The following is a 10,396-nucleotide window of genomic DNA, read 5'->3' as shown; positions in this document are numbered from 1 at the left end:
ATTTACAAATTTTTTATGCGTTTTCTGTTTGGAATTTAAGATAAGAACAAATGATATCTGATATTTTTTTAGGTAGTTTTTGGTTTATATATATATATATATATATATATATATATATATATATATATATATATATATATATATATATATATATATATAAACTTAATGTTTGATTGTGAGGGATGAAAAAGAATAAAAGTGTAAAAATTGAAAAGGAAGGAAGGAAAAGAAGTAAAAAGAGAATGGAAATAAAAGTTATTTGATGGAAGTGAAAAAAGTGAAGAAGAAATAAAATATTTAAATTAAAGTAATTTGATAGGTAAGTAAAAAGGGAAAATATATTATTATTATTATTGTTATTATTTTTATTATTAATATTTTAATTTTTTTATTATTTTTTATCAGAAAAAAAAATTCTTATATACGTACAAGGAATAACAGAATCAGTTTTGAGTTACAAAAGCTAATAGATAATAAAACACCTTTTACAACTGCTGTGTTAAGTATCCACCAAGTAAAATATGCACATAGCAAGCATAAAAAGTTATCCAACCTAATATTATATTGTTATTAAATTATTTAATGTATGTTTACTTTGGAGTTGAAATTACTGAAGTATGCGTTCCAATACAATTTAATGAATATAAAAGCAAAATGAAACCAAAAGTAAGAATATGTTCATTTTGTAAAAATACTTCAATCTTAAAAATACTTTTTCATGTGGTACCCAAATTCCTATTAAAAAAAATGGTTCCCAAACATTCACTTACTATAACGAATAATCCAACAAAAAGCCAACCCCTTCAACTAATGAGATTATGGCAATTGGTTGTAATTCCAGCCAACAAACCCAACAAATCCGTCAACTTATTATCCTTCCTTTGTTTCATAGATTGGCACGAGGGAGTAATTTCTCATTATCAATGTTTTTTTATTGGTAGAAATTAAAGATAGTGTTTTATTGAGTGAAAGTTTATTTATTCTGTTATTCATTGAAGAGGATTAGCAACCACTCTTGACAGAAGAAGATCAACTACACCACTCCACTCTCCCTCTTCTCTAAGTTCAGTAAAATACCAAAACCATAAAATTCAAATGCTAACAAATCCATATACACCAACTACACTTTCTAGCTAGTTGAGAATTCCAAATTGAAGCACAAGACATTATATATATTGTTAGTCATATAACCACTTAATGTATCAAACATATACTTTCTGATTAATTTCTCTAATTGCTATGGCTCGGTCACTGGTAATGATCCACCCTCTACCAAGCATTTCACATATTGGCTTCACTGTTATGAGCCTTATGGTGTGTGCCATTGCATTGCTTATGTGTGCTTCTCATTCACGCAAATGGCCTAAGTGGATCTCTTGCTATGCCTTCGTAGAAGAACCTGTCATAGAATTCAACAATGAAGCTGTCATGAACACTTGTGATGAGCGACAAGAAGATGGCTCACTTTGGCAGAAGAACATTCTAATGGGTGGGAAGTGCCAGCTCCCTGATTTCTCTGGTGTCATAATATATGATTCTGATGGCAATATAGTTAATCCTGCTAGAACTTCTCCTCCATTACTAACCTGGAAATAAGGATTTCGCGTTCATTATATTTCTTCTTGGTCTCTTATAGTCTCAGTTTCAGCAGTGATAATCGATTGTTGCGTAAAACTCCAAGTTAAACCAACACCAAACTTTGGCAGTATGTCAAGAGTGTCTCTTTTGTATCCATGTATATATATGGAAGGTCTTGTAATCTTTAATAGATGTTATGTCCTTAGATTCTGTAAAGTAAAACATGAATCTTTAGTTTGAAATTAAGTACCTTTATCATTATTTTTTTTTTCTCAGATAATGCCCGGCTAAACCATAAGATTAATATATCATTCTTACTATATGGAAAATCTTAAATAACACAAAACAAGTACACAATATGATTCCAATTCAGCTCACAAAAGCAATTCTTCCTTATCTGATGAAAAATTCTTCCCCAATTCAGTACACAATATTTTGTCAGATTTCTAGGGGTACAAAATGTGTATACATGTGTATCAATCTTAATAGTAGTATATAGCTTGTTTTATATATATATATATATATGATAAAAAAAATAAAAAAAAATATAAATGTGTATTAAAAGTCTTAATAGTTGCAGATAAGGAAGATAGTTGGTAATCAAGAATTGAAATGACAAAAAAAAAAAAGGTTTTATTTAATAGGATGAGAAGAATAAAAAATAAGAGATAATACTCCTCCAAGGATTTCTTTTTCATAAAGAGTTAAGGCCCAATCTTCAAAATGAACACATCCCCCTCCTTCCTATCCTTCTTCCCATGTTTATATCTAATAAACCCCTATCTAACTCATGAAAACTGTTTGGGGCATCTAGCATTTTTGTTAGGACACTCGGCAGTTTTTGAAAATGTCAAAAATACCCTTGGGTATTTTTTGTTACAAATAGGAGGTTTGATTTTTATTTTTGCATAATTTTTTTTTGATAAAATCTCACACCCTTAGTGTAATTCATTTTCGTTAGCTTTCGTTAGTCTCTTTTTCTAAGCATTTTTTATCTCCGATGATGTACGTGCGTTGTTGAGGATACAGCAAAGTTGGGTGATTATTCATCTGCGGAAAAGAAGAAGAAGTACGTAAAAGAAATTTAGAAACATACAGATTGTTGATCCGTATGAGTCATACGGATTGACAATTTGTATGTTTCTAAATTTTTTAAGATTTTTAATTCCAGATTAATAATTAAATTTTAAATCTTAAATTTTAGTTTCAATATTTTTTATAACTATCCAATTTAATATATTTTTAAATTTAATTTCAATCATTATCTTAAACTAACAATCTTATCATATTTTAACTTTTAAATTTTGTAAATCTTAAATTTTAGTTTCAATATTTTTTATAACTATCCAATTTAATATATTTTTAAATTTAATTTCAATCATTATCTTAAACCAACAATCTTATCATATTTTAAATTTTAAATTTTGATTTCATTTCAATAAATTTTAAATTTAAATTCTGCTTGTGTACAAGAATATTAAGGGTTGTGGCTTTGTTGATGACAACCCATTAAGAGTTGTATTTGAGCTTGCATCTTGGCGGATCTAGTGTGGTGTAGGTGCAATCAATCTCTATATAATTCCAATTTCCATGGCTTTTTGTTCCTGCATTTTCTGCTGCAGATTCTTAGCTTCTTCCACCATGATTTCCTCAACCCCCTTAGCCTCAATGATTTTTGAGTCTTTGTCTTCAATACCAAGCTCTTCCCCCTTGGTGGGTTCAATTCTCCCATTGGCAGAAACTTCAAGAGCTTTTCCTAAATCATTGTCTTGTTGTGACTTTGTTACCAACACACCCAACTGCAAAGTCGATACTGCTTGCATGGGTTGTTTCTCCTCTTTTTCATACTCAAGATTGATGTCCTTTTTCTTGATCAACAATTGTACCATCTGTTTGATCTCTTTAATTCCCTCAATGGTTATCTTGATCTTAATTTCAGAGATCCACTTATCTCCTACCCTTCTTCCTCTATTTATATCTAATATACCCCTCTAACTAACTAATCAATATCCTAACTGTAGTAACTACTAACTCATTAATAGTCCAACCATTTTAACTAACTTTTCCTTCTCCTTATATCCTAACAAAGTTCAATTAAGCCTCATCAACAACACATTAGCATGATTCATCAACCTGAGTGTCAGGAAAATCACAATAACACTTCTATATTTCAAGATTATATGATACTTACTCTGGAAACTATGTATCAGCAAACAAAATGTTGCGGATAAGTGTTATAAAGCAAGTTAGACTACATTCACTCTTCTCATGGACAAACTCTTAGCTTTATTTTTTTGCCCATCTAGTTATTTATCGTGTCGCACTTCCCACACACACAAATGCTCTGCCAAAGTAAATTCTGCATGTGTACAAGAATATATTTCATGTTGAATAAACTTTACCTATTTTCAACCACTAGAAGACTATCAAATCGTTTTCTTAGTCAAAATGTGTCGAATGAAAAATTAATTTTGCATCAACAATTAGAAACTATTGATAGTTCAATCCAATTTATTTAGCTTAGTTTGGAAATGGCTCGTGGAACACATTGTCCTTAGACTGAACTAGTAGGAGGTAGGACTCTTGCATTGATAACAATAAGTAGAGCCAAATGTGGCAGTTGGAACAGATCAATTTCATTAAATTGCCAAATCTGTAAAGGACAATGTCATTACCTACCAATTACTAATACATAAATATAGTGCAAGGCAGCTTTTGAATATTGGCCATACACGATGGTGTTGACTCCAGCATTGACTTATCCCATTTGAAGGACTTGGTTTAGCATGAATGCATATCATATAAAGCAGAAAGCATCATTCCGGAAAAATGAAAACAATCTGAAGCAGATGGTTATAATTTCAAAAGCTCAAGAGTGGAGTTATTCATGTTAAAGTGAATTGCTGAAGGCTTGAAGCTTAATTCTTAACAAATTCACTATCAGGTTGTTTCTCCTCCTCTTTGTTCTATTATTTTTCGATTGCTTACAAGAATATTTGATGTTTTTCAAATGACATTAATTTATATGTTTTGCTCTAATTACCTATCCTGTAATTTTTAAAACATATTGCATCGTATGTCAACGCCATATATTACATTCATGTCCAATAGTATATACACTTCCTACTTCCTAGTTCCAGATTCGTGCTAAAGCTGTTATTGGATTAAGTGATACTTAATTGATCCAACTTAATTTCATGTTGCTGGTCTATAACATGCAGTGACCACACCAGAATTGAAAATATTAAGGAATGGACGGAGCTTCATCAGTGATTCCAGAATATTCGGAGATAGGCAGCACAAGTAGTTCAGAGAGTCAAGCTCAGGCTCAGTATTTGGAGACACAATTAACCAACATGCTTCGAAAAGTGGATCCAGAAATTACAGAACTCAATGAGAAATGCATTTATAGAGTACCAGAAAAATTTCGCCGTGTTAATCCAAAAGCCTATACTCCTCGGGTTGTTTCAATTGGCCCGTTTCACAATCCACGGTACTCTAACGGAGGTGACAATTTGAAACTAATGGAAGAACGAAAGCTGAAATATCTTGAGAAATTTCTAAATAGAAACAAGCACTTGAGCATGAAGGGTTTATTTCTCAGACTTATTGAGAAGGAAAAGCAGATAAGAGGTTATTATGCAGAGCCTGTCAGTTATAGCAGCGACGATTTCTTAACGATGATTCTAGTTGATGCTTGTTTTATAATTGAGCATTTTCTTAGATACTATACAGGCTTAACTTTAACAGAAAGAGACACCTTATCAGAACCATGCTTGTTAAGTGATATTTATCATGATATGATTCTGCTTGAAAATCAACTTCCTTTTTTCGTTCTTGAAGACATATTCAACTCTGCTCACCCGGGTATGATTGTTGAATTTCCCTACAAGGATGTTAAAGGCATAAACGACGACTACGCTGGCCCTATTACAGATGTTGAGTCTCTCTCCTTTATTGCTATTACTTTCCACTATTTTCGAAAATACAACCACTATATCATAGAACCTGCCCATATTGATCGTCCATATCATTTCATTGATCTTCTAAGAATCTTTTGGCTTCCAATTCCAATTCCTCCTGAAAGTCTAAAATCAGGTTTTATGGATAAACTTATACCAAGTGCAAGCCAACTATCAGAGGTAGGTCTGATATTCAAAGCTAGTTTAACTCCAGGCTTGTTTGACATAAAATATGATCATCATATGGGTGTTATGGAAATTCCATGCATACTTATAAATCACAAGACGGAGACGGAGTTGAGAAATATACTGGCATTAGAGCAATGTCGCTACATACTTTCACCCAACATGACTCAGTACTTGTTCATCCTAGATTGTCTTGTCAACACCGACAAAGACGCAAGCATACTAATTGATAACAAAATTTTTATCAATTGGTTGGGTGATGCCAATGCTGTGGCTAAAATGTTTAACAGTCTTTGTTCAAATGTTGGTCTGCCATTTATCAGTGAAGAGTGTTTTTCTCTCTGTGATAACTTGGTTAAATTCTATGAAAATCCTCGCAACAAGTACAAGGCTATCTTTTATCATGAGTACTTCAACACTCCATGGAAAAAAGCATCTACATCTGCTGCAGTTCTACTCCTTTTGCTCACTCTGATTCAGACTATATGTTCCGTCATCTCGTTTTTTTGAAGGTAAGAAATTATATACACTAAATCTTAATCAGATCATTTTGTTGCAATATTTCTTGTAAGAATTTTTTTTTACCATTGATTAGTAACTTTCTTACCAGCTCTTGATGGGAGTAGATTTTCATAGAAGTTTCAATGGTGCTCACTTTTATGAGCAATTTTTTTCCAAATATCATTATTCTCATATCTTCCTATGGAGAAGTGTTCATATTTTCTTTTTCAGTTCAAAGAATAAGCCACTCAAGCGAGTTTTAAGAGAAGCTTACCATTGGACACAAGTGAGTTTTCTACATAGTGGCTGTGGTTGGTTTTGAAAATAGATTAGGGTTTGAGATAGGAAAATGTGATGTTGTATTGGAAGTAGGAAAAGTTAAAAAGAGAACTGTACATTCACAGTAGATTATAAATCCTAGAATAGTGAAACCTGTAACCCTGTTTTGAGATTTGGAAGGTTTTGGTAGGTTTGTGTTTGTGTACTGTGAATGACATGATCTCTTATTAATAATCGTGTAGGTGTAGCCTATTTTGATCGTCTGAAAAAATCTACAAGAATTGATTGTGTTGAAAAACCATTGGCATTATGTATTGAACATGAATAAATGAGTCATCCAAAGTATTTATAATTTCCATGTATGATAGGTAATTAATACCTTAGATCTAAAAAAAATAGTCCATTAAGGAGTTTTCGGAATCACGCTTTAATTTTTCATTTTTCAGGTAATGGTAATGATTCAGTTGATCACCCTCAAGCTACTATCATCTGAAGAAGATCATGGAAATCATTCTAGTTGTATTGTTTTTATAAAACTTTTAACTATTATGTGTTTGATGTCCAACTTTGGAACATAAAATTTGTATGACTTTTTTTAAATGTTTTTTTTAATAATTTCTTAACAAGGTTGCACCGCTAGCAATAATTAGGACAAATGGTGACAGTTGGAACACATCATCAATTTCATTAAATTAATCCATAAAGGACAATGTCGATTACTAATAGTCTAATACATTAATAAAGTGCAAGTCAGCTTTTGAATATTGACCATTCACGGTGTTGACTTATTCCATTTGAAGGACTCGGTTTAGCATGAATGAAAATTCTATAAAGCATTAAACGTCATTCCGGAAAAATGAGAATAATCTGAAGCAGGCTATTATCTCAAGATCTCAAGAGTGGATCGAGCTGTGCATGTTTAAGTGATTTGCTGAAGATTAATCCTTAACAGCTTCACTATCAGGTTCCTTCTCCTAGCTCCTTTTTGCTCTATTTTTGTCAATTGCTTACAAGAATATTTCACAATATTTTTCAATTGACATTAATTTTATGTTTCTATTTGGAGTTTAATATTACATTAATTTCATTAGTTTTGCCTTAAACGTAACATATCCTATAATTTTTAAAATATATTGTATCTTATGTCAATGTCATATATCATATTCATATAACCCATAAGGTTGATGTAGTGATATAAGGCTTCTTTGCGTTTACACGTGGAGAAACAATCTATTTAACGAGAAATCCTGTATTTGATTCTTATTGTGCGCAAAATTTTCTTGCACCAACTGTAACCATGCACTCCGAGCAAGATTATTCTTTGATCCAATAGGTTGGGGGACACTCAAAGTCTCTTACTCTAGACCCAAAAAAAAATCATATTCATGTCCAGTAATGCATACACTTCCTAGTTTCAGATTTGTACTAAACCTGTTATTGGATTAAGTCATACGCCTGATCCAACTTAACTTTATGTCGTTGATCTATGACTTTCACCATGGCAAGCTAGGAAATATTAAGGAAATGGAGGGACAACAAATTTGTTCACAAAGTCAAGCCCAGTACTTGGAGACAGAGTTGACCAAGATGCTGCCAAATGTGGTTCTACAAATGTCTGAAGTCAATGAGCAATGCATTTATAAAGTACCACAGAAATTTCGTGAAGGTAATCCAAAAGCTTATACTCCTCAAGTTGTTTCCATTGGTCCGTTTCACAAACCGCGTGACTCTAATGGAGAGAACAACACTTTGGTGCGAATGGAAGAACTCAAACTGGAATATCTTCGGAGATTTCTAAATCGAAGCAAGCAGTTAAGTATGAAGCATTTATTTCAAAGACTTATTGAGAAGGAAAAGCGAATTCGGAGTTGTTATGGGGAGCCTATTAATTGCAACAGCAATGATTTCTTAACTATGATTCTAGTTGATGCTTGTTTTATTATTGAGCATTTTCTAAGATTCTATACAGGCTTGGCTTCCATTGATATAGATCCTTTATCAAAATCATGGTTGGTCAATGATGTTTTTCATGACTTGACACTACTTGAAAACCAACTTCCTTTCTCCGTTCTTGAAGACATATTCAACTCTGCTAAGCCGGTATGAAAGTTGAATTTCCCTTTAAGAATGTTGAATACGTGGAGGACTTCATTGGCCCTATAAGAGATGTCGAGTCTCTCTCATTTCTTAGCATTACTTTTCACTATTTTCGAAAATACAACTATATTGGCATAAGAGAAAACACAATTGATAGTCCAAAACACTTCACTGATCTTCTGAGAACTTTTATGCAACCATCAAAAATTCATCATGAAAGTCTGAAAGTAGGTTATATGGTTAATCATTTACCAAGTGCAAGCCAACTATCAGAGGTGGGTATGGTATTCAAGGCTAGTTCTTGCAAATGTTTGTTTGAATTGAAATATCATCATCGTAAGGGTGTAATGGAAATGCCATGCTTAACTATTGAAGATAGGACAGAGACACTGTTCAGGAATATATTGGCATTAGAGCAATGTCACTACATACTTTCACCCAATGTTACTCAGTTCTTATTCTTACTAAATTTCCTTATCAACACTGAAAAAGATGTGAACATACTAGTTGATAAGAAAATTATAGTCAATTGGATGGGTGATGCTAATGCTGTAGTTAAAATGTTTAACAGTCTTTGCTCAAATGTTATAGTGTCATACATGAGTGAAGAGTATTGTACTCTCTACCATGATTTGATTAAATTCCATGAAAACCCTCGCAACAAGTACAAGGCTATCTTTTATCATGAGTACTTCAACACTCCATGGAAAAAAGCATCTACAACTGCTGCAGTTCTACTACTTTTGTTTACTTTAATTCAAGCTATATGTTCAGTCATCTCATTGTTTTAAAGGTAAGAAATTATGATACACTAAATCCTAATCACATTTTGTAATATTTCTAGTAAGACTTTTTTATTAGCAATTAGTAAATTTCTCTCTAGCTCTTGATAGGTGTAGATATTTATAGAACTGGCAATGATATATACCAACTTCTATGAGCATTTTTCAAAAAAATTATCATTATTCATTTATCTTCTCATGGACAAGTGTTCCTTTTTGTTGAAAATGTTTCGATTCAGAGAACAAGCCACTCATGCGAGTTTTAGGAGATGCTTACAGTTGGACACAAGGATGGGATCTTTTTTGCTACTCGCTCTAATTAACAACAATTGATTATATGTAGTTTAAGAAATGATGCTATGTTTGCCTCAAATAACCATTATTTGTTGTGGTTTTGAGAATTCTGAGCCCTTCTAAGAGAACGAATAATGATTGTTATATTGAAATAAGATAAATAAGATGAATGCTAGTGAGAGAACTCTCTTTAATTCATTAATTGAAATTGAAATTTATTGAAAATCATTAATATCGGTCTCTTCAATTCCGCACACCTTCACCGTTGGGATTTGTGAGATATTATTCATGGAGAGAGAAAACGGAATCGCACGAAGACAATATAAATGGAGGCTTCAATTCTTTTTCATCATCTTTAACGTTTGAGAACCTTATTAGAGCAATCAGAGAAAAAACTTGAGGAATTTCAGGAAATTACTAGAGATGTCGCCGCTGTCACAATACACACGTGAGCTCGCTTAGAGGTAAGGGATGAGTTTATTGCAATTGGGGTTAGAATGAACATGTGTAAGGATCCTTAGAGAATTAAATTTGGGTTATAATGAACATGTGTAAGGGTCATCGCTTAGAGGTAAGTGATGAGTTTATTGCAATTGGGGTTAGAATGAACATGTGTAAGGATCCTTAGAGAATTAAATTTAGGTTATAATGAACATGTGTAAGGGTCGTCCATTCTGAATGAAAAGAAGTCAAACTAATAGCGGAAAACATAAAACA

At 32.3% G+C, this 10,396-nt stretch overlaps 3 protein-coding genes across 7 annotated transcripts; all 3 read left to right on the top strand.

The window, feature by feature from the left end:
- The first annotated feature begins 1,201 nt into the window (after window positions 1-1,201).
- On the top strand, window positions 1,202-1,896 carry LOC100527152 (uncharacterized). Its single transcript, NM_001248721.3, has one exon. The coding sequence runs from the start codon at window positions 1,240-1,242 to the stop codon at window positions 1,594-1,596; it is 357 nt and encodes a 118-aa protein (NP_001235650.2). The 5' UTR covers window positions 1,202-1,239; the 3' UTR covers window positions 1,597-1,896.
- Window positions 1,897-4,297: 2,401 nt separating this feature from the next.
- LOC102669855 (UPF0481 protein At3g47200) lies at window positions 4,298-8,154 on the top strand. Of its 5 annotated transcripts, none has more exons than XR_005889431.1 (4): window positions 4,298-4,522; window positions 4,800-6,513; window positions 6,953-7,470; window positions 8,017-8,154. XR_005889431.1 is itself a non-coding variant. In XM_006574720.4 (3 exons), the coding sequence occupies exon 2, from the start codon at window positions 4,830-4,832 to the stop codon at window positions 6,234-6,236; it is 1,407 nt and encodes a 468-aa protein (XP_006574783.1). In that variant the 5' UTR covers window positions 4,298-4,522; window positions 4,800-4,829; the 3' UTR covers window positions 6,237-6,238; window positions 7,307-7,838. The 5 variants fall into 5 exon arrangements, 3 of the variants coding, with proteins under 3 accessions (XP_006574783.1, XP_006574781.1, XP_006574779.1); XR_005889432.1 differs by lacking the exon at window positions 8,017-8,154 and having other exon boundaries at window positions 4,800-6,238; window positions 6,459-6,513; window positions 6,953-7,838; XM_006574720.4 differs by lacking the exon at window positions 8,017-8,154 and having other exon boundaries at window positions 4,800-6,238; window positions 7,307-7,838.
- A 454-nt stretch (window positions 8,155-8,608) lies between these two features.
- LOC100801116 (uncharacterized) lies at window positions 8,609-9,394 on the top strand. The gene has a single exon (XM_003519927.4). The coding sequence runs from the start codon at window positions 8,609-8,611 to the stop codon at window positions 9,392-9,394; it is 786 nt and encodes a 261-aa protein (XP_003519975.1).
- The last annotated feature ends 1,002 nt before the right edge of the window (window positions 9,395-10,396 follow it).

This window comes from Glycine max, chromosome 2 (genome assembly GCF_000004515.6).
Source record: "Glycine max cultivar Williams 82 chromosome 2, Glycine_max_v4.0, whole genome shotgun sequence".
NCBI lineage: Eukaryota > Viridiplantae > Streptophyta > Magnoliopsida > Fabales > Fabaceae > Glycine > Glycine max.
This window is presented reverse-complemented; position numbering and strand designations above follow the sequence as displayed.